Source organism: Hemiscyllium ocellatum, chromosome 1 (assembly GCF_020745735.1).
Source record: "Hemiscyllium ocellatum isolate sHemOce1 chromosome 1, sHemOce1.pat.X.cur, whole genome shotgun sequence".
NCBI classification, from domain to species: domain Eukaryota; kingdom Metazoa; phylum Chordata; class Chondrichthyes; order Orectolobiformes; family Hemiscylliidae; genus Hemiscyllium; species Hemiscyllium ocellatum.
The window spans coordinates 68,309,896-68,335,267 of NC_083401.1; the positions used below are offsets into that span (position 1 = coordinate 68,309,896).

Below are 25,372 nucleotides of genomic sequence, written 5' to 3' on the forward strand. Positions count from 1 at the left end.
TTTATTTTCCTGCCTCCAAGTGATATTCCCAATGGTGAACAAGAACGAACTCTGGGCTTTCACACCTATTTGGAACTGAACTGAGACTGACCAACTGTTTCAAGAGACCTTTATATATGGGAAAGGCAGTCTTTCAAAATAGCCTGGAATAGAATCAGACTGAGTCATAGAGCCGAAAGGACAATATATTAAATCAGAAGATCAGCCATGCTCATGTTATTAAATTTATTTGCAGAACATGGACATGGATGTCATTTATGGCTCTCATCTAATTAGCCTGGATATTATAAATTGGTGTTATTTACTTGTAGTGGCTCAACCGGCCATTTCAGAGTATAGATAAACATTACTGTATACATAATATTAAAAGGTACTGAAATGCCAAATTAAATAAAAATGGCAGGTCATTCCCTAGTTGAGTTCTTAAAATAATCTGATAGATTCAAGGTCATGTTTATAGTACAGGTACACAATCCTTTATCCGAAATCCTTGGGGCCAGTTGTTTAACATAATTTGGAATTTTTCAGATTTCGGAATAAATGATATTTTTGCAGTGAAATTTTTTTAAAAATTATCTAACAACAGACAAACGTGTGAATAGTACAAGCACTGAAACATAATTGACGCATGCCAGTGCTGGAGCACCCCGCCAAGTCACATCAGAGTTACATGGTTCGAGTGGGTGTAGAGTTGGGTCACCTGTTCACATGCCAAAATGACGCTCCACACTCCACAAAAAAAACTTTGGATTTGGGATTCAGATTTTGGATAAAGGATTGTGTTCCTGTAACAGCTTTTAATTTGCAGACTTAAAATAAAATTAGTCCCATAATGGGATTTAAACAAATTGCTATACTATCGTACCTTACGATACTTCTGGTTATTGTTACAAATTTTAAGATTACGTAAGTAAACCTTTATAATTCAACGGGCTTTAGACTTTTCTTTTAATTCAACGTTTGAGCTCAGTTTTACTTACTTTAAGGCATTCACTTTGTGTCTTTGCTTTGCTTCTGTTTCTTTTAGCCAAAACGTGACAGCTTCTTGCTTCCTTTCAAGTTTCCACAGAACTTCTACTAGATGATATATGGTTTCAAAACTATCTACAATTGGAGCAGAATTTACAAACTTTTACAAACACGAACACCCTGAATACTGGTTATATAAGTGCTAAACAAAAAAAAAAGAATTTGCACAGGTCACTCAGTACATGGCAGAACACTTAATTCTGTTTGTTTTTAGATTTTTGCCGCTGCTGACAACTATTTTATTACTTACCATTGAAACGTTGTTCCAAATGGTGCAACCAAAATTAGGATTTACCATCACCACAGGCACACACAGTCATAGAGTTATAAAGTCAGAGATGTACAGCACAGAAACAGACCCTTCAGTCCAACTCATTCATGCTGACCAGATATCCTAAATTAATCTAGAACCATTTGCCAGCCCTTCACCCGTATCCCTCCAAAACCTTTCTATTCATATCCCCCTCCAGATGCCTTTTAAATGCTGTAATTGTACTAATCTCCACTACTTCCTCAGACAGCTCATTCCATTCACTAATCACCCTCTGCATAAAAAGGTTGCCCCTTAGGTCTCTTTTAAAGCTTTCCCCTCTCATCCTAAACCTGCGCTTTCTGGTTTTGGATTCCCCCATTCCAGGGAAAAGATGTTATCTATTTATTATAGCCAACCCTCTTTTGATTTTATAAACTTCCACAAGGTCACCCCTCAGCTTCTGACCATCCAGCAAAAACAGCCCCAGTCTATTCAGTCAGTGTGAATAGACAGCAGATTCATCCAATTTTTTATAAAGTCATCTCAAGGCTGCCAGTGGTAAAACGACTGAATAATTGCCAATCTGTTTGCATGGTTACATAAAGATGGTCACAGATGCACTGTTTGTGTAAGTTCATGCTATGTTCCCATTCTTACTGAGAGTTAATTAAATATGACAGGACACTAAAAACAGCAAGCTTTGTCACAGTCCAAGAAGTCAGAGGTTGCATTCATCCAACCACATACGCTCTCATATTCAATGCCACCAACCTGGCACTAAGAAGGTATCCCACACCCTCATATAGCTGACACATTAACAAATCCAAAAAACAGCATTTTCAACTGACAATATTGATTGCCATCAATATCTTATTTTAAATCATATGTACACGTTCAACTCTTCAGTCAATGCGTTTCCCCTTGTTATTAAGGTAGTTAGAGTGCAATTTTAGAATTAATGTTGTTTTTCTAACCTTTGCAAATGCAAGTGCAAGTCAATAAAAAAACAAATAAAATCCTAACTTATTGACTTTTTAGGAATAAGGCTGAATTTATATTAATTTTGGTCACCAAAAGTATACACAAAAAGAAACATATCCACGAAAAACCGAAGTTGGCATGCATTGCACAATTAACATTTAAATGTTGAAATGCAAATCAAAGTTACAAAAATAAGGTACCAGGATAAGCTTGTAGACTCAGCTGGAGATTTTGCAGAGCTTCTAAGTTCTGACCCCTTTCTGTCAGCTGTATTCCTCTCCCAGTGAAAGCCAATGATTTCAACTTTTGAAGGATTTTAAGCTCAGTCATATTCTCTTTCAAGGTTTCAAGCAGATCATCGGATTCTCCTGTAAGACAGACATTTAAAATAATTTCCGAATTCAATTTTAGGTGTATTTCATGACATTTCAAATATTTTTATCCTGCTGGCATGGTGTTTCCCATCCTGAGTGATAGAATGTTCTGTTCAGAACATATGATCTTTGGAATTAAATGCCCAATTCTGCCCAATAACCTGTGAATTATGTGCTTCATTCTGAAAGCAATTAACATTTTGAGAGGTGACAACATACAGCTAAACTGTATTGAAGACTAAATCGGAGGTAATTGCCTGGTATTTCAGCAGTGGAGGTGAGCAATGGAATATAACTATGTCAGGAGCTCTGAGCTTTAGTATCACAACTAGCTGGAGGGGAAAGTGAGGTCTGCAGATGCTGGAGATCAGAGCTGAAAATGTGTTGCTGGAAAAGCGCAGCAGGTCAGGCAGCATCCAAGGAACAGGAAATTCGACATTTCGGGCATAAGCCCTTATGCTTATGCCCGAAACGTTGAATTTCCTTTTCCTTGGATGCTGCCTGACCTGCTGCGCTTATCACAACTAGCTGGTCCTGCATTTGACAGAAGCAGCGAAAAATTCCAGAGTATCTCAGTGCCTTTGGGTTATTCAAACAAAGGAAAAAATATACACAGACTTGTGTTTTTGTCCCGGCCTGTCAGATTTCCCATATTATAAATTCCTTAATCCACATTTGTCTATGCAAACTTAGCACTTGGATTTTACGCTCTAGTTATGTGATTCTGAACAAATTAATAGTGCTACTTTTTGTGATCAGCAAGTTAAATTTCTGATATCCAAAAAATTTAAAGAAAGAAAACATTATATTTCATAATAACTCTTAAATATATCCAACATGCTTTGTTTTGCTAGAAAATGACATTTTATCAAAACTTGCCATCTTGTATTCATCTGGACAATTTGCAACAATGCCAATTTAAAGCTAAGACCAACAATTTCACTGCACTAATAGTGCTGATTGCTTGGAAAATGAACTCTGATCAGTAGAGATGTTGCAAATGGGAAATTTACCAGTTCATAATGATTGGCAGTTAATTGGAGTTCAGGGTGGAAGCCCATCAAAACATGTACAGAATTCTTGCATGCGGCTGTGCATTCCAATTTAGTAAATGTACACATCAGACATATGCAAGGATTGGGAGGCGCGTGTCATTCGATCCAAGATGGAATTCCATGAGAATAATTTTGTTACATGTCTTAATTCTACATTCAAACTCACATTGGAAATAGATGTTATAGAATTTCTGCATGCGTCAAGCCTGCATTGACCCTCAGAAAGGCATCCCACTAAAACTAGATCCCTCACCCTCACCTGGAAGCTGGAAACTAAAATAGGGTGCACCAAAGCCATCCTGTTGGATATTGAGACCCTGATTACATCATTTTTCACTTTATGTGGTGCAAACACATGAACCAAAGGTAGCCATGAAATATCCCCAGTTTACCTGAGACTACCATGAACAGATAATGCTTCTCAAACATTTGAGCAACAGATAAGCAAATTTTTAATGTTGAAACTTTGCAGTCTTATGACCAGTATTCATCACAAATGTGCTACTGCCTTCCAACCAAAAGGATGTCTGCCTAACACACAAATGAATAATGTGGTAAATTAGTTTCATGCCGGTGAGATGCTCGGTATGTTGACTCTATATACCAAGGCAGATCATATCCATCAATATATTCCTTTGGCTGTTGTCAATAAGCAAGGTACCGAGCATTCCTAAATAGCTCACACTTACAAAACCTGCGACAATATTAGATATGATTCTGTAATTGGACATTTATTGGATAGCTCTGAGTGTACAAAGAACTATGTTAACTGCTGTATGGTTGTCAGTTGGGCTTGTAGTGCAGTGCAGTGCAATGGCAGTGTATTAAAAGCTAGAAAAAATGTGTACATATCCAGTACCTGTTTAACTGACAAAAATAAATGACAGCCATTCGCTGATTCATTTCTCAGGGAAATGCTTCCATTAATCACAATCTGTCTGGTTTATTATTTAAGCAAAGCTCAGCAGTTAACATGCAATTATGATTTGCTTGTATATTCTGTACAGCAACACTTTTCCAATCAGAGCTAACCTGCAAACCAATCAGCACTCTCCTCTCACGCAGTGTTAAAGGTTGGTTACCTCCTTAAATTGGTACTTTTGTTAACGTCCTGAGGGCATGAAAAGAAAACTTCAATAAAACTCAACTTCTAATGCAAGCAATACTCAAAATCTGTATTGCCCTTTGCGTTTTTAATGTCTTCACTAACTTCCATTTGAAGGATTCACGGTCTCCTAAAGACTTTAACCTGATATTTTTGCTTGTGCTGAGATACAGCTGAATTTAGGATATGCTGGCTAGCCATTTATAACATACTTAATTTCTCCGGATACATTAACATCATGCAATTAGGTGTACTAATCAATTAACTCAGCAATTTCTATACAACAGCTTTTCAGAGGTAATTGAATAAAAGTTGAGATTAAATATAATACCTTTATTTAAGTAAAATGAATACTTTGTTTTAAAAAACTCTGTCTTAAAAGGACTGTTTATACACTTGTTGCAGCTTTTGCCACGTATTTGATTAATGTCAGAAAATTAATTAAACTCAGGAAATAGATTAGATTTTGATGCAATTTAAATCCGGATTCATATAAAATAGTATAATCCAGCAAACAGCATACAGTTATCTCGCTACAACAACTCAACTATTTATATTTTCCACTTAACAGAGAAGGAAGGAGCAGGACATTGAGAGACAAATTAATGATGGAAAAAGAAACAAATATTTAAAAGCCACACAGGCAACACAAAATATGAACGGAGTCCACGGATGGAAGGCTGGCTTCCATGATGATCTGGGCTGTGCACAAAACTTTATGTAGTTTCTTACTGTTCTGGGCAGAGCAGTTGCCGTACCAGACTCTTAAGCACCGAGAAGGGGACAGGAGGGTGGAGAGAAGGGGAAAATGGTGGAGAACATTAGTTAAAGGACAAGGGAGCATTTGGTTGCCTATAGGCTTTTCTAGATAGAGATGACTAGTATCAAGGTTCACGTGCACAAGAGTTAAGAGGATCATTCAAAAGGGATAGTGAAGGAAATAAGGGATAGTTGATTTGATAGCACAAAGGAGGAGTTATGTATAGAAGCACACTAATTGATGGGGGCGGGGGGGGGGAGGCGAGAGAAATGGGAAAAAAAAAATCAGAGACCAAATTTTTCCTAAAACCCCCAACCCAAATAAAAAGTCAGCAGACTTTTCAAATTAATAAGTTTTCACTTCACCATCTTCCCTCTGAAGAGAGATGGGAAAGAAAGGAGATGTGTGAAATAATGAAACAGAGACAAAGAGAAAGAGGAACAAGACAACTGAGCTAATTGTAATATATCATAAATACCACAGAAAATAGTTACATTTGTTTTTGAAGCAGCCAATTCTGTCGTGAAAATAATTAGACACTGTAACGGCAGCGCATCCAGGTTGATAATAATGGGATTGATGTGATAATGCCAAACTAATATGCTGGGACAAAAATCATCACTCAAGTTAAATGGCTTAACAGCATTAGAAAAATTTCTAATAGGGTTGGGTGCATTGTGGAGATGAAGATGTAGATGCACAATGTAGGGTTTGCTTCCTGGATAATACTTGGCATCTGGTGGTATACACAAAGTGTTTAAAGATAGGGATGAGGATTGAAATATTCAATACTGTTAGGGGGATGGTGGGGACTGAGGTGTGCTGCTTTCAGCACTTTGAAGTACAGAAAATACAGAAATAAAACATCTGCAGGAGGATGATTTGTGGGCTGTGCATCTACTGGGAGGGTCAGACTAAAAGAAATTTGGCCACACTCCAGCAAGGGTATACACTCATTGGGAGCATTGGAAAGAACTATCAGGACTTGGAATCAATTAATGGAGAATCTTCATATTTTCATGTATTAAGTAGCTTCAACAAGGAAATGATTTGCCATTTAATAATTAAAATACTTCTCAAAGTTATTTTTTAAACTTCCTTCTTGGCTATACAGGGTTGATTTTAATTAACATTTTAATGTAGCTTTGCACAGGAAAATTCTTCATACCATCGCTTCTCCAACGAGCACGTAATCCTGGTTATGGTGACTAATGAATTTTTAAATACATTGATATGGCACAAAGTGCCTGAAACATACTGTCCACAAACATCAGACCTCTGAGAAATACAAGGCTCCTTGTTCCTCAACAGTAAATACAACACTGATAAGTATAACCTTTTTTTCAAAAGTATGCTGAAACCCTTCTCCAACCACTTTTCACTGCATAGTTGATTGCAACATACAATATTGTGTTAATTTTGGGTTAAATAAGTTAATGTATGCAGGCAAAGCTCCAGTTCCAGTGATGGAACTCTCATACTTGCCCACAGTAACTGGGACAATACCAGTATTCAAGTGAATTCCCAGCACAAGCCCAATAGTTGAGCATTACATAATCAACTTTACAAATACATTTTGGTTGTTTTATTTTGTGATTTAATTTCTATTCTTTTCAGCTACACACATTTGACACAAGTGAGAGATTGAGATTGTTGGGAATAGTGCAAAACAAAGTAATCTGGTTGAGTTTTGGCAAAAAAAATCTGATGGATTGGATCACTCGGGTTTCAGTTCTTCATTGTGCTCATTTTCAGCCAATCAGTTCAGAAACATAACAGATATATTCTAATTTTAGTCAAATACTCATTTTTGTAGTTTGGAAGTATGTGGCTTTTAAAACCTCAGTTTGTGTTATACCACTATGGCTGCAGGCTACTTAACTGATTTCACAGGCAATAAACTATAAACTTGGTGGAAAGTTCCCTTAAAGTGCAAATACACACAAACATAATCTTACACTGTCTCACAGTGCGTCATAAATTACAGTGATTTCATGAATAGGTTTCATACAGTCAAATCAAAAACTGCACCAAATTTCATGCTTACTGCTGGTGCTCAGACTATTTTGTGCTACATTAATAAAAAAGGTTATTGAAAAGTAAAAGAATAAAACTTAAGGTTGAAGTATTTCAAATATATTTTACCTGAATCAGGAGGGCAGACAACTTGAACTTTAAGTAATAAATTTATACACCTGTTAAAATAAAAGTCATAATATGATCCTACAATACTGAGCCATTAATGCAGAAAAATCTCTACAAAGGCTAGATATTCCTTTTAAAAATCAAGACATTCTTCTCTATTTCTTTGCAATCAAAATTCATATTAGTACAGAATCAGAGAAGGATACAGCCTAAAAGGATATCATTTGTATCAGTTTCTTTAAAAGTGCTATCCAATTGGACTTATTCTAGCCCCTTAGCACTGCAAATCTCTCCAGACAGGTATTTTAAAGTCATACGAAGCACGGTTAGTAGGTTTGCAAAGGACACCATAATTGGGGGTATAGTCGACAGTGAAGGTGGTTATTTAAGATTACAAAGAGATTGTGATCATTTGGGCCAATGGGCTGAGGAGTGGCAGATGAAGTTCAATTTAGATAAATGCAAAGTGCTGCATTTTACGAAGATGAACAAGGGCAGGACTTAGGCACCTAGGGCTTTGGGTAGTGTTGTGGAACAGACAGACCTAGGGGTTCAGGTACATAGTTCATTGAAAGTTGTATCGCAGGTGGTACAGGGTGGTAAAGGCAGCATTTGGCACTGTTGCTTTTATTGTTCAGACCATTGAGTACAGGAGTTAAGACAATCATATTGCAGTTGTACAGGACATTGATGAGGCCACCTATGAAGTACTGTACACAGTTCTGGCCACCCTGCTACAGGAAGGATATTATTAAATTGGAAAGGGTATAGAGAAGATTTAAAAGAATGTTCCTGGGACTGGAGGTTTTGAGTTCTAAGGAGAGGCTGGGTAAGCTGGGACCTTTTTCATTGAAGCATAAGAGGTTGAGGGGTAGTTTTACAGAGGTACATAAAATCATGATGGGTATAGATAAGGTGAATAACAAAAGGACTTTTCCTGACAGTAGGAGAGTCCAAGGCTAGAGGGCATAATTTTAAGGTAAGAGGAGAAAGATTTAAAAGAGACTCAAGGGGCAATATTTTCATACAGAGTGTGGTTCGTTCATGGAATGAACTGCCAGAGAAAATGGTAGATGTGGGTATAGTTACATTTAAAAGACATTTAGACAGGTACATGAATTGTAAAGGTTTAGAGGAATATGAGCCAAAACACAGGCAAATGGTGAGAATTTAGTTTGGGAAACTTAGTTGGCATGGATGAGTTGGACCGAAGGGTCTGTTTCCATGCTATAAGACTCTAATCTCAAGCAACACATTCCACAACTCACTGTGTAATTTTTATTTCATCACATCATCTTATATTCTTGACATTTTCTTTACATCTGTCTCTTTTGGTTCCTTTATTCTTTCAAGGGGTGAAAGCATCTCTGGCTAAGCCAGAATTCATCGCCTATCTCTCATTGCGCTGAAGCAGTTAAGAGTTAACTTACATTGCTGTGGGCCTGCAATCACATGCAAGTCAGGCATCATAAGGACAGCAGATTTCCTTCCCTTAAAGGACGTGAGTGCATCAGTTGGGCTTTTACAACAAATTGACAATAGCTATATGGCTGCAATTTGCACTTGCTTTTATTTTACCATTCCAGATTCTGGTGACTGATCCTTTTGCCAATGGAAAAGAAAATCTCCTTAGAGTCACAGATTTATAAATGGACAGTACGGAAACACACCTTTGTATCCAACTCATCCATGCTGACCAGATATCCTAAATGAACCTAGTCCTACTTGCCAGCATTTGGGCTACATCCCTCTAAACCCTTTCTATTCATGAACTCAACACTTACTTAAAAGGCATCTGGATATCATTGTACCAGCCTCCACCACTTTCTCTGGCAGCTCATTCCATAGACGCACCACCCTCTGCATGAAAAAGTTGCCCTTTTAAATCTTTCCCCTCTCACCTTAAACCTATGTCCTCTAGTTTTGAACTCCCCTACCTTGGGGAAAAGACCTTGGCTATTCACCATATCCATGCACCCCCATGATTTTATAAACTTTTTTAATATCATCCCTCAGCCTCCAATACTCCAGGGAAAAGAGCCCCAGCCTATACAGCCTCTTCTACAGCTCAAATCCTGCAACCCTGGCAACATCCTTGTAAATCTTTTGTGAACCCTTTCAAGTTCCACAACATCCTTTCTATAGCAGGCAGACCAGTATTGAATGCAGTAGTCCAAAGTGGCCGAACTAATGTCCTGTACAGCTGCAACATGACCTCCCAACTCCTATACTCAATGCACTGACTAATAAAGGCAAGCATATCAAGCGCTGTCTTCACTATCCTGTCTCCCTGTGACGCCACTTTCAACAAACTATTAACCTGCAGCCAAAGGACTCTTTGTTCAGCAATACTCCCCAGAATTTCACCATTAAATGTATAAACCCTACCCTGATTTGCCTTGCCGAAATGAAGCACTTCACGTTCATTGAAATTAAAATCCATCTGCCATTCCTCAACGCACTGGCCCACCTGATCAAGGTCCCATATTTTTGCACGGTGTTACTATTATGCACTTGGAACAATGGGAAGTGCAGGAATGATATAGTGGGCAAAAATCGAACATTTATAATTTTGAAAAGTGCAAAAAGCTGGGATAGGAGCTACTCTCATTTGAGGGCTCTTTTCAATCACTATTTGAAGAAAGTGGATTATGCTTGAAATCTTCTTCCAGGTGCCTTGGAGAAAATTAAGGCGGTGGAAGAATATCTGTGACAACAGCCTAGGACAGGACTGTACAGCACTGTTGCTGTCACAGAACCCGATTTTCCCGTTATAGGCATGGATTATTTGGCATTTTTCTTTTTAACTGGCCTTTACTTTTCTGTGGACATCATGAGAGCAGTTTTTAGTAGGCATCACTGGATACTGATTTTAGTAAATGATTATCACACTAAGCGATCCCTGACACTCATCTGATCAATGGTGCTAATAGCTCTCATTCAATGTAAAAATCAACACCACAACTTGGGTCCAATGACCAACAGGACAACTACAAACATACAAGTCTTCATCAAGTATATGTGAATTAATTACTTTGTATGGAACTTCATTTTTAACAAATTATAAAAGGCTATTTCATTTCTGAAAGCCTAACTCTCCAATATACCTGGGCAATTTATACAACTGTATACTCTCTCAATTTGTTCACCTGAATGAGGTGAATAATTACAAAATAATGACGAATCGCCACTGGAAAATAGACTGAAAATCTCAAAGACAACAAAAGTTACATTTGAATAACTACAAACAACGATTGAAAACAACTGTAACATCATCAGATTTTTTAAAGAACTGTACTGTTCAAAACTAAGTAAATATTGCAGAAGTGTCTCAAATGACGTCAAGAAAGATAGAAATATGAAAGAAAACTAGTGAATCCCTTTGCTTCTAGATTATTAGGGTATAAGTCAAGGCAGAAAGAAGCAACTCAGACTTTGCCACAGCTTTCAGCTCCACACCACCAAAAAGGAACAGATCATGAAACAGAAACAGAACTTAATGACAACATAAAAATACACAACATCATGCACCTTAAATAGGATGAGCAGAAAACTGAGAAGGGCGAGTTGGGCAGGGACAGAATCTGAAGGAAGTGTGAGAAAATGAGATGGATATAAACAGGACAGAAAAGAAGGGAAGGAAAATGGATCAAAAACAGAAATTGCTGGAAAATCTCAGAAGGTCTGGCAGTATCTGGAGACAAAACAGAATTAATGTTTCGGATCCAGTGACCCTTCTTCAGAAGTTCAATGCATTGATGCTGCCCATCTGTTGAGATGTTTCAACAATTTTTGTTTTTTGTTTCAGATTTCCAGCATTCGCTGTTCTTTCAGTTTTTTTTTGTCTAAGGAAATGAATCAAGTAGAGGAGGAAAAGGGAATATCAAACGGTAAGTTTTAACTGCCATATTACAGAAAGAACATTATGGAACTGTTAAAATGGTACAATCCAATGCTCTTCCAATACTTTGCATCATGCTTAAGCAAGATTCAGAGCAGCAGAGTTTATTTCTACGAAAGGAAAATGAAAGCTCAAAAAGACAATCTTGAATTGAACCCTAAGAATGTATGGCTTGATCTTGAAAATGAGTGGCATGGGTTGAAGGTCAGGACAGGGAAAATGAAGGATTAGATTGAAAGATGCAACTGTCTGAGGACAGTGAGTAGTTATGGGCAATCCAAAGTTGACAAAATCAATAATTTGGACAGTAATGTTGGACAGGACCTTGCCAAGAAAATAAAAATGAGGAGGAATCCAGGGATAAATTTTATACTGCTTTTGAACTCCGACTAGTTTGTTGGACTAAAATAACTTTTTCTACTCCTGTATATTTATATTTTCCAATATGTGGAGGTGCTGTTGTTGAACAGGGGTGAACAAAGTCAGAAGCCACACAACACCAGGTTATAGTCCAACAGATTTAAAATCACAGGCTTTCGGACGGCTGCTGCCTTGTCAGCCGAAGTCCTGGCAATGCAGAGTTTGGAATCTTGCAAAGAACAGTGAACTTAAAACATCAACTCACCGAGTAAAATTAGTAATCGACTCCTTATTATTTTTCAAGAGAGCAAACGCTTGTCCTTGATATAAAAATGCAGTTGCTGACCATAATATATAATTGAGAGTTTCTTTCTTCTTCGTCCCAAGTATTTGCCACTCACTGAAGCCATTCAAAAGACAGTTCCGATTACTGGTGTTGATTTCTGGGGCTTCAGTGCTTTTTGAGCAATCATTGGACAGCCATTCATTAACTCGAATTTCAAATGTCAAGTTTTCTGAAATTAAACATGTCACTTTGCTGGCAATTTCCTCAGAAACAGTAATGACATCATTAAATCTCCGACAATGCAAGAGTGCTACTGCTGCTTCCAAATAGATTTCAGGAATTCTAGGAATGGTGTAATCTGCTACGACAAATACCTGTGAAAAAGGACAGTACGATTCAAAATTGAAAACAATGATAAATTGTTAATGCAATGCCTTTTAAAAAGGCAACCTGAAGCTCATGGGAGCTGACTCACCATCTCCCACCATAAAGGAAAGACAAAGACAGAGACTGAGAGAGAGAGATTCAGGGAGACAAAATAAATAAAAGTCAAGCAGCATAAAAGAGAATGGAAGAGAGAGTTAGAAGAGAAAAACTGTAATGTGAAGAAAGCAAAAACAGATAAGAGAACAAACTTAGGTTCAGACTTAATGTGTGCAACAGAACATAAAACGTGATCAGAAGCAAAATATACTGTCACCTGTAAATTGATGTTTCAAAGTTAAGAGCACAAGATATAAAAATATAACAAATAGGAATAGGAGTAGGCCTGCAAACTTGCTGTATATTCTATAAAATCATGGCTGATCTGCTGTAGCTCTCAACTTCTCTTTCAATCTAGCTCCTCATAGATTTTTGAAATATTGAGTTGAGGACTATCTTCCTTCTCTTTAAAGATTTTCAGTCAGCTAGTCTTCACAACTCTCTGGGAGAAGACATTCCTTCACATCTCAGTGTTGAACTAGGTTCTCTTATGCTATACCATTTCCCAAAGTTTGAGATTTCCCCCACTACTGAGAACATTTTCTCAATGTCTAACCTGTCAAGCAGCCTTAGGGTGCCACCCCTGTATCACAGCTGGTAATAAATGCTTTGGTTGCAATTTAATAAGATTTTAACATTTGTGAGGCAGTTCTGTTGAAATAATACCAACAACAACAGGTCTGCATGTAGCTTCTGATCTGGGCAGATTTCTCCAGGATTAGTAAAAGTCATCTGCTGAATCAGCCTTATCCTTGTTTTCCAAAGATAACACTCAACTTTCCATCTCTGTTATCGTATGGAGCAGGGACATTCCTCCACTGGAATTCACTGCCATGTTCTGGCCCATTATCATCCCCTGATACTCCTCAGTTCATTAGCTGCATTAATTTGAGATGCCTGGACCTTGTCTCAAGACCCCCCCTTCTTGACCAGTCTTACTGCTCCCTGCATGATGACATCACGCCAAAGCTCAATTCAATCCATGCTCTAAGATTAACATACAAAATAAAAACATGCTCATTTGTTGTTTGTAGTGACATAGGTAGGATGCTGCAAGAGGTTCTGTATAAAGAGTATGAGCAGCTAGTGAATGTATTAAAAAGCAGAAGAACAAATGAATAATCTCTGGATTTTAACCAAACACAAGTAAATTGGAGTAAGGTAAGTAAGATTAAAGACTTAAATGCATAGATCAAAGATTAGTTTTGGAGGAAGAGGTTTTGATTTATGGGCCTTTGGCACCAAGATTTGAGCAAGTGAAAGCTATATCGTTGGGACAACTTCACCTAAACCTCACCAGGTTTATGGTTCTGGTGAGTCCTATAACTAGAAAGGTATCAAGGGGTTAAATTAAATTGTGGGGGCAAGGGAGCAACGAAGAAAGATGTGATCAATTTCAGAGCAAGAACAAGGCAAGAGTGTAAGGTAGCAATAATGCAATTCATATTCTGAACAGTGTGTACAAACTTTATACAATCTGTCAGCAGATGAGGCTAGAGGTTTCCAAAATAATAAGACCACATAAAAGGATAAGGGCAACAGGTATATGGGAACACCATCACCTGCAAGCTCCATCCACGACACACCATCTTGACATGGAAATAGATCGCTGATTCTTTGCAATTGCTCAATCAAAATCCTGGAATTCCCAAATGGCACAGGTGTGTCTCCACCCCAAGTACTGCAGCAGCTCACCATCACTTCCTCAAGGCCAATAGGAATGGAGATGTGTTGACTTAGCCAGTGACATCCACATTCCATGGACACATTATTAACAGTACTGGCAGTTAGGAAGGGAATTCCAGGGTTCTGGTAGTGCAGGAATAGTGGTATATATCAAGCTCAAGAATGCGCATGACTTGAAGGGTTTTTGCAGATGGTGGTGCTCCCGTATATGTGAGCCTTTGCCAGACAAGTTGGTAGAAGCCTGTAGCTTATGGATTCATGGATAAGGACTCTCAAATGCCTATGTCCTGTAGCTTTCTATGATTCTTTTTCCATTTGAATAATATTCCGCTCCTTTATTCTTCCTGCCAAAGCATATAACCTCATTTTTTTCTCACATTCCAGTCCACCTAAGTTCGTCCCCACTCATTTAATTTGTCTATATCCCTCTACAGACTACATCATCCTCACGGTTTCCCTTCGCACCTATTTTTGAGTCATCTGCAGACTTGACCAAACTACATTCACTTTCCTCATCCAAGTCATGAACATACACTGTAAATAGAGTAACACGGAAACGGACCCTTTGGTTATGCCCCTAGTTTTGAACTTCCCCACCCTAGGGAAAAGATCTTAGCTTTTCACCTGATCTACATCTCACATGAATTTATGAACCTCTCGAAGGTCACTCCACAACCTCCTACTCTCCAGTGAAAAAAAGTCCCAGCTTCTCCTTATAACTCAAACCCTCCAGTCCTGGCAACACCCTGGCAAGTCTTTTCTGAACCTTCTTCAATTTAACAATATCCTTCCTATAGCTGATGCCTGTGACAAACATTAGTTACAGGTTGCCATGCTGAAAATAGCTCCCCTTAATCCATTTCTGTGTCTTATTGGTTAGCCCATCCTCTATCCATGCTCATATAATACCTTCAAGACCAGGGGCTCTTATTGAGTGAGGGTTGATCCCGAGGTTTGATGGTATGACCTATATAGATCATGTTAGAATTCAATTCTGCTGTTACTGATGGCCCACATCTCCCCATGGATGGCAAGTTGCTAGATCTGTTCAAACACTATCCTATTTAACATGGTGCCACACAATATGATGGAAGATATCTTCAGAGCAGAGACTGGACTTGGTCTCCACAAGTCTGTGTAATGATCACTTATTTCAATACAATCATTGACAGACATGGACAGAAAAGTAGATTCCTGAAGAAGGGCTTATGCCCAAAACGTCGAATCTCCTGTTCCTTGGATGCTGCCTGACCTGCTGCGCTTTTCCAGCAACACATTTTCAGAAAAGTAGATTGGGCAGGTCCATAGATTTTCTCTCTTATTGTTTCCCTCACCACAGCTATATCCTTGTGGAGTCAGCCAGCTTGATCAATAGTGGATGCTACCAAGCCACTCTTACTGATGGACGTTGGAAGACCCCACAGAATGTACCCTGACCACTGTCAGCATTTTCTCCAAGTGATGTTCAACATGGAGAAGTACAGATTAATCAGCCAAGCTTGGTGTGGTCATTGGTAATCATCCCACGGTTTCTTGGCCTATGTTTGTCCTGATGCCATGAGACTTCATGAGGTCTGGAGTCAATGCTGAGGACTCCCAGAGCATTTCCATCCCAACTATATATCACTGTAACACCTCTGATGGGTCAACCCTGCCAGTAGAACAGAACATATCCAGGAAAGGTTGATGGCGCTGTCTGGGATACCTGTAAGGTACAATTCCATGAGTATGACATATAAGGCTGTTGCTCGACTTGTCTGTAAGACAGCTCTCCCATGCTGTATAGACCCCCACACTTTGGTACGGAAAACTTTGCAGAGTCAATAGGGCTGTGTTTACTGGTGACGTGATTGTGCCTAAATCAATACTGGGTGGTCCGTGCAGTTTCATCCATCTGTTTAGACTTTGTACTGGTTTAATACAAAGCAGAGGCTTGCTAGACCACTTGAGAGAGCAATTTGGAGTCAACCACATTGCTGTAGCCAAACAAAAGAATGGCTGCTTTCTTTCCCTAAAATACATCAGAGACCTTGGAGTGCAGGTTCATAGCTCCTTGAAAGTGGAGTCGCAGGTAGATAGGATAGCAAAGGCGGCATTTGGTATACTTTCCTTTATTGGTCAAAGTATTGAGTACAGGAGTTGGGAGGTCATGTTATGGCTGTACAGGACATTGGTCTAACCAATGTCAGAATACTGCGTGCAATTGTGGTCTCTTTCCTATCGGAAAACTGTTGTGAAACATGAAAGGCTTCAGAAAAACATTTGCAAGGATGTTGCCAGGATTGGAGGATTTGAGCTATAGGGAGAGGCTGAGCAGGCTGGGACTGTTTTCCCTGGAGCATCGGAGGCTGAGGGGTGACCTTATAGAGGTTTACAAAATTATGAGGGGAATGGATAGGATAAATAGACAATCTTTTCCCTGGGATCGGGGAGTCCAGAACTAGAGGGCGTAGGTTTAGGGTGAGAGGGGAAAGATATAAAGAGACCTAAGGGGTAACTTTTTAAACACAAAGGGTGGTACGTCTATGGAATGAGCTGCCTGAGGAAGTGGTGGAGGCTGGTACAATTGCAACATTTAAAAGACATTTGGATGGGTATATGAATAGGAAGGGTTTGGAGGGATGTGGACCAAGTTCCGGCAGGTGGGACTAGATTGGGTTGGGATATCTACTTGGCATGCACAAGTTGGACCGAAGGGTCTGTTTCCGTGCTGTACAGCTCAATAACAATAATGAGCAGAATTAAGTTTTATGACAATCGACAATGATTACATTAACTTTTAGTTCTAAACAAAAATACATTTGCCATGGTTGGGATTCATGTTCCCAGAATGCAGAATGTTAACTTGGGTTCTGGTTTCCTAATCAATGACTAAACCACTGGCCTCCCCTATCCTGAGAAAATATTCTTCTCACCTCCAACTTAAATGGGACACAACATATTTTTAAACTGTTTTCTAATCTCTTCCATAAGGCAAAACAGTCTGTCATATCCCCTCAGGATCTTACATTTTCACTCAGCTCGTGGTTCAGACCTGAATGCACTGACTGGGTGCAATGTGCAATTTAAGTATTTAAAACGGAATTAGACTGTTATCTGAAAATCAAGAATGTGTAGGGTTATGGGGAGATGACAGGGGAATTCCTCATTTTAGAAAGTCAGTGCAGACACGAGAGGCAAAATGGAATCCTTCTGCACTGTAACAATTCAGTGACTCGGAATTCTGTTCTCTCGCTCCCCCACCTCTAATATTGCTCCATTTCTCCATTTGGTTGACTTATGCCTCCTTCCCACAATTCTGTTCTATCCTGCACCTTCTTAGGAGTCGTTCCTCTTTACCATTCTACCTTTGTAAAGCTTCCAATTCCGCCCCCAACCCAGTCTCCTCCGTCCAGTTTATTTTCTCCAATGTTCAGTTTTCTTCCTTAGCCATTGTTCACTTATTCTACCTCCCCTAAATAACCCTCCTGATCTGGTTTTCCTAATATAAAACACCAAGAATGATAGTGATTAATGATAAGTGCATAAACTGCTGTGGATCAGTCAGAACTAGGTCTAAGCTTGTAACCATACCCAATCATAGAATTATACAGTACAGAAAAGGCCTTTTGGCCCATCAAGCCTGTACCACCAAAACAGTCATCGGAAATAATCAAAAAGCTCATTAAATATTGGCCTTTATTTCCAGAGGACTGGAGTACAAGGATGTAGAAGTAATGCTGCAATTATACAAAACCCAGGTCAGACCCCATATGGAGTACTGAGAGTAGATCTGAGCATCACACCTCAGGAAGGTGATATTAGCCTTGGAGGGAGTACAACACAGCTTTACAAGAACAACTTAAACCTTGAAATCCAGGTATGAGGAGTAATTATATAAATTAGACCTGGTTAATTTAGAATTTAGAAGGCTGATTATCTGATTGAAGTCTTCACGATATTACCAGTAAACACAGAGTAGAAAAAGATTAACTATTTCCACTGAGTAGGAATTCTCGAACTAGGGAGCATCGTCTGAAAATTACGGCCATTTAGGGAGCGATGTATGAAAAGGTGGTAGATATTTGGAACTCTGCTTCATAAATGGCAATGGATGCTAGATCAGTTGTTAATTTTAAATCTGAAATAAACATATTTTTGGTAAGCAAAACTATTAAAGGGACATTGTATAAATAATTCACTCACTTCCCGCTGAGATTCCTCAAGGAAAGAAGCCAGTAGATCAAGATAATGTTCCGCTGCATCTTCAAATCTAAACAAAACAGTATTTAAAATTGCAACAAGTGAAAATGAATCTAAAAACCATTAACTAAATTTTGTTCCTCAGTCTTTCGAGACACAAACAGTAGTTCAAGGAGGGTGTTCAATGAGTAGCTGATTCAGACAACGAATATCCCTGGCCGAATCACTCAGCTATGTCAAGCTTCCCTTAGGATATGAATATATTTGACCTCAGCGTTTGTGGATTACAGATTCGGAAGTCAGCCATGGCCACACACTCCCGATGACTTGCAGTGACTTCACCCTTTAATCCCTGTACTGAAACAGCTGATGTATCTAAGTTCACATGTGGATCACTGCAATTCAGACAGCTGAAATTGATTTCACCCTTAATCTTGAGTTGCAAGTTTGAAGAATACTTCAAATAAACCCTCTTTTCCCCATCACAGAAAAGCCTCAGTACCTCACATTTCCATCTATTGTTGGAAATGTAGGCATCATTGTCAACCCATGTGCCCAGACCTCTTGAAAAAAAGTGCAGACTGCCTTTATGAACAACTGCAATCTAATATGTTATTCATATGCTTTACATATATGGGAATTTTGTAATAGTACCTTCCCACCTGGAGAAACCTTCTGGCAAGTAAGTGCTTTACATGCACCCAGTTTACACTGGTCAACAAATGACATGTTGCAGGAATCTGTACAAGTTGTTCAGGTCGGATCAGAACTTGAGAATCAACATCTTTACCAGCTTTGTGTTGATCCCAACTGTCCAGAGCCTAGAAAATAAAATTTAATAATTGCATATTTCAGCTCACTAGTATTTAAAATTAGAGCAGTACTAAAGTTATATAAAGTTTGGATTTATGATGCATAAAAAGGTAGGCTGTATAAAAATTACTGAATGAGGGCATTGAATAAAAAGGCTAGCTTGCCTTGACAAGATACATTATATATCATGTTGAAAACAAACACAATCATGTATTTATTGACAAGAGACAAAAGAACTACAGATGCTGGAATTCAAAGTAGACAAACAGGAGGCTGGAAGAACATAGCAAGCCAGGCAGCATCAGGAATGAAAACAACATTTTGGGTGCAATCCTTCTTCAGAACCAGATATGGAGGTAGAGGGACTACAAATGGAAAAGAGAGGGAGAGTGAGACGTGGTGGATGGGTGGGGAGAGAGTTGCAGAATGGTGAGGTAGCGATAGGTCGACACAGGTAGGGGTACAACCTGGTTGGTAGCTGGAATGGAAGGGAGGAGATGGGAGTGGAATGGAATTTCAAATAACCTTCCTGCCCATTCCCTGGCTCCCTTTCCAGCCCCGTCTCCTCCATTCCATTCCTCCTACCGACCCTCCAGCTACCAATTGGATTCATCCCTCCCATTAACCAACCAGGCCATACCCACTACCTGTGTCCACCTATCACTACTTTACCATTCCCCATCCCAACCACCTCCCCTGCCTCCGTCACACGTAACTCCCCCTACCCAATATCTAGTCCCAAAGAAGGGTTATACCTGAAACATTGACTTCTCCACCTCCTAACGCTGCCTGGCTTGCTGTGTTCCTCCAGCCTCCTGTTTATCTAATAGTGTATTTATTAGCCGATAACCAAATATTTTTCGTAAACATTAAAACAATTAGAACAAGAGCTAACTTTTAGAGTAATGGGTCCAAAGTTCTACAACCTCTATTTTACAGCATATAAATAAACCATTCAAGATAAACATACCACTGGTGATCCTCTGGAAATTCCCTGTCTTGTTGTCACATTTTTACTTGACATTTTTAAAGAATATTTATCCACCTTCTTTTTAAAAAGTTATTTGGAAATTCTGCTTCCATTATTGTTTTTCTGATTTAAATATCTATTACATTCTAAGGATGTGGGTCGATCAAGAATTGTTAACACATGTTACTAGTAGCATATTTACTCCAAGTCAGAAGGTCATGGATTCACATTACAACCTAGAACAAGTATATTTGATTTACTGCGCTTTACCAGCAACACATTTTCAGCTCTGATCTCCAGCATCTGCAGTCCTCACTTTCTCCTATATTATTTACCATTTTGTTTAGAGTTGAAGATAAACCAGTAGTATTTCTTCACACTATAAAGCCATTTCGGTCACTTTTACATATTTCTTCACCTGTGTCTTAACTACTTCCTTAATTCTCACATAATATGGTAATTAGTATTCGCTGAGGGATTAAGTTGAAACTCTGGTTACTTTAAGTGTTTACTCATACACAAATTTGATTTTATGCCCCGGTCTTTGGGTTGAAGAATAAACATATCTGGTTCAGTGATTTAAATAGAAGCTACAGAGCGGCATTAAACCAACCCTGCAGAATGTACCTCATACATCAATGTTCTGGGGCCTGCAGGCATGGACTGGAACTTAAGTATTTATGGTCACTTATTATCATTCTGGATCTTTTCACTGTTTTAGGCTAATCTATATTCTTTACTTGTAACACTCTGTTTTTACTCAATGACTTATACCTAAGATGGTGCCATTAAAGGCAGCCATTGTAAAAACTTTTCACTGTACTCCTGTGTTTGTGCATTGGAGTACATGTGACAATAAAGGATATTCTAGAAGACCATTTTTTTTTGCAGGAGCAGAAGAGGCATCTCAATTTACTGTAGTTTATTAAAACAATTGATAAACAGAACACATGAATAAATCTGTACTTTTATGCTTTTATACTAATTACAGTATTGTTTCTGTTTTAAAGTGAATGGTTAATTCAAACAGCAAGGATCAAGCAAGACCCCTCCAAGGTCTCAGCAGCAGCAGTGCTGTCCTCTATAGGGCCTAAAGGTCTAGGGTCACTTAAGAATAACAATTTGTTCATTCTAACAGAAGGTGAATATTATGAGACACATGCTATTGCCTTTAGTTTAGATACCAAACATGTACATGGTCAGATTTGATTTTGACTTGATTTGTACTGAGATACAATGAGAAGTATTGTTTTGCATGGTAACCAGAACAACATGCAGAATATAGTGTTACAACTACTGAGCAGGTGCAGAAAAAGATCAATCTTAATATATGGGAGGTCCATTCGTAAGTCTGATAACAGTGGGGAAGAAGTTGTTCTTAAATCTGTTGGTTCATGTTTCAAATTTTTATATCTTCTGCCAAATGGAAAAGGTTGGAAGAGATTATAACCAGGGTGGGAAGGGTTTTTGATGATATTGGCTGCTTTCTTGAGGCAGTAGGAAGTATAGACTGACTCTACGGAAGGAAGGCTAATTTTCGTGGTGAACTGGGATGCATTCGCAACTCTAATTTCTTGCAGTCTTGGGCAGAACAGTTGCCATACCACACTGTGAAGAATCTGGATAGAATCTTTTCTATGGCGCACCTATAAAAATTGGTAAGAGAGTCAGTGTAGATGTGCTGAATTTCTTTAGCCTTCTGAGGAAGTACAGGCATTGGTGTGTTTTCTTGACTGTTGCATCAACATGGATAGACCAGGATAAATCATTGAGGTTATTTACTCCTAGGGACTTGAAACTCTCAACCGTCTCTACATCAGTACCATTGATATAGGCAGAGACATGTCCTCCTCTCCACTTCCTGAAGTCAATAATCATAGCATCATAAAGATGTTCCAAACCCTTCCTATTCATGTACCCATCCAGACGCCTTTTAAATGTTACAACTGTACCAGCCTCCACCAGCTCCTTCATTTTGTGGAAGAGATTGTAGTCTTTATACTGTGCCATGAAGAACTCTGTCTCATTGTCGCTTGAGATCCAACCCACTATGGTGGTGTCATCAGCAAATTTGTAAATGGAGTTCCATCTGAATTTGGCCAATTGTGAGTATATAAGTATAAGTGAGGGATCCATACAAATTGATGATTGCCATCTAATTATCAAATCAGGTTTCAACAATTTCTTTTAATCAATGAGGTTTAGTTCCAAAGTGGGTACACATGAAAAACAGGAGCAAGAGGAGGTCATTTGACCCTTAGAGCCTGCTCCATCATTCATTACAATCATGGCTGATCATCCAATTCAATAACCTGTTCCTGCTTTTCCCCTTATATCCTTTGATTAATTTAGCCAAAAGTGCTATATCCAATTCCTTCTTGAAATCATTTAATGTGTTGGACTCGACAGCCTTCTGTGGTAGTGAATGTCAAGGATTGACCACTCTCTGGCGAAGAAATTTTTCTTTATTCCAGCCCTAAGTTGTTCACCCCTTCTCCTTAATCTGTGACCCCTAGTTCTAGCCTCCCCTGCCACTGAGAACATCTTTCCTGCAGCTATCCTGTTAAGAAAGTGAAAAAAAAAGCTTCTAAGCAATGTATGTTTAAGTTCTCCAAGTATTCTGAGGGCAGTAAAAGTGTGGCCAAGTTTTAGATCAATTTTAGTAGGGGTCAGTTTTCAAGGTTAGTCAAACCCTGTCAGCGTGAAAACTAGAAATGTTTTATTCTCAAGGAAAGAATAAAATCCCTAACCACGATTCTGGTCCCGAATCCAGCGTTGACGATTACCTTGCATGCTTGATCATTATAATTCTGTGTCTTTTATTAGTTATTCAACTATTCTTTAGATATTAGGTAAGTATTATTTTACTTCATAAAATTTAATATTGTTGATTACTCAGTGTCCAGCCTTGCCTGATCGTATATTTCTGTTTAACTTAAAGCCTGTGAACTAAACAGGTTGATATGTCATTTTGAAACATGTAAAATGTATCAGCCTAATTACTTCAAGCAAATCGGAATTATCTGAACATCCTCTAAAACCATTTCCTAGCACCTAATCAAGTCTGAGATTAACCCTAACACAATAGCCTGTTGTATCCCAAAACAATGTGAAATAGGGATCAGACAGGAAAGTGGAGCTGAGATCAAGGATCTCAATAAGATTAACCATGATCTTAATGAATGGCAGAGTACATTGAAAAAGGGCATATTGCATGTTCCTTTTCCAATTTCTTATCTAATAAAGCAACTTTGGGAAAGCTGAAAATTAATGGTAAAGTTACTCAAATAGCAATCCACAGGCTAATCGTCTGGTGGCCAGGTTCCAATCCTACCACAGCAGTTGGTGGAATTTAGAATAATGGCACGGTGGCTCAGTGGTTAACACTGCTGCCTCATAGTGCCAGGAACCCGGGTTCGATTCCAGACTTTGGCAACAGTCTGTGTAGGTTTTCTCCAGATACTCCAGTTTCCTCCCACAGTCCAAAGATGTGCAGTTAGATGGATTGGCTATAATAAATTGCCCATAGTGTCCTGGGATATGTAGGTCAGGTGGATTAGCCGTGGGAAATTCAGGGTTAAAGGGATGGGGTAGAGGGGTGATTCTAGTTGGGATGCTCTTTGGAGTGTCTGTCTAGATTTGTTGGGCCAAATACCCTGTTTTCACACTAGGGAGATTTATTCTACAATAAACTATGGAATCGCCAGCTCATCTCAGTAATGAAGGCACGATTGTCATACAAACCCATCTGGTTCACTAAAATCCTTCAGAGAAGGGATGTGCTGTCTTTAGCTGGTCTGACCTACAATAAGGATCCAAACCCACAACAATGTGATTGACTTATCAAAGCGCAATTAAGAGTGAGTTATCAGTTCGATCAGTTCAAAGGCAACTGAGGCAGGGCAACAAATACTGGCCTTTACAGTAACATTGAGATTCCATGAAATAATATGAAAACAATCTTCTCATGTTTTAAAACAAACTCCATCTAACTTCTTCAATCTTAATAAACATTTGTACTTAGTCTAACATCAGTTACTAATTAATCAAATCTAAGCTAATTTAATCCTATCTATCGGTTTTACCCAGTTCATCTTCTCCAACCCTCAAGGATAAAGCAAGAAGCGCTACCTAACTCACTTCAACATTATGTGGTCTTTTGGATTCACAATGACAGCATAATATCAAGAGAACCCAGCAAAATGGATCTTTTTACAATTAGCATCTCTAAATTGATGGTACCCTCTGTCCTGCTATAAAGTAATAGTTGCACTCGTGTGACCCCCCGGTGTTGTAGAAAATCATGCAACAGAAATAACGGGGCCTATGGGAAAAACAGGGTTGAGGCGAACCACCAAAGAAAACTGTAAAAATTGGACAAAGAGTGGTTAGCCGAACACAAATAATAACACAGTCTAAGTAAATGTTAATATCATACAATAAACTTAAACACTTTAAGGGATTTGAGTTTGCTGAGTTACAGTACAGTATTAAGACAGGAGCTGAGGGTCATCATCATTACTTCCAGGTGCAGTTCTGGATGCAGGGTTACAATGAAAGAAAATATTTAGTCCAGAAATGGATGGCTGTGCTTCACTGTTGTCAAACTTTTTCTTGGGGGGGGGGGGTTGGCAGCTTAAAAAAAAAGGCATCTAGTTTTTGCTGCTTTGCTATCTTTATTCTTTCATGAAGAAACTGTTCATAGGGTGCCAGGTCCACTTTATGCCACAAACTGCTATACTGCTGCGTTCAGCATTGTAGTCATTGCCTTCTAAGATCTGCAACTGCTTCTCAACTTCCCTCAGGATAGACGACAAAAGAGAAGTGAAAAGTTGCTGCTTCCTGAACTTCATTGGCTTCAACTCAAGCTTCAATTTTTCCCCACAGCAGCAAGTGGTTGTAGATGAGACTTCACTTCTTCAAAGCCAACTTGCTTTGCAAGACTGAAACAATGTTCTTTGATTAATGGAAGCTCCCCTGACTGATCAA

The 25,372-nt window shown here is 38.8% G+C and overlaps 1 protein-coding gene across 4 annotated transcripts in view; it reads right to left on the minus strand.

The window, feature by feature from the left end:
* The window catches only part of fancg (FA complementation group G), a 68,952-nt gene that overhangs the window by 3,838 nt on the left and 39,742 nt on the right, over positions 1 to 25,372 (minus strand). For all 4 annotated transcript variants that reach the window (XM_060829833.1, XM_060829841.1, XM_060829826.1 and 1 more), the window contains 6 exons: positions 19,255 to 19,421; positions 18,604 to 18,670; positions 12,229 to 12,623; positions 7,703 to 7,752; positions 2,464 to 2,631; positions 981 to 1,104 (listed from right to left, as the gene is read on the minus strand). In XM_060829833.1, the coding sequence (XP_060685816.1) occupies positions 981 to 1,104; positions 2,464 to 2,631; positions 7,703 to 7,752; positions 12,229 to 12,623; positions 18,604 to 18,670; positions 19,255 to 19,421 (971 nt within the window). The remainder of the gene's footprint in view (positions 1 to 980; positions 1,105 to 2,463; positions 2,632 to 7,702; positions 7,753 to 12,228; positions 12,624 to 18,603; positions 18,671 to 19,254; positions 19,422 to 25,372) is intronic.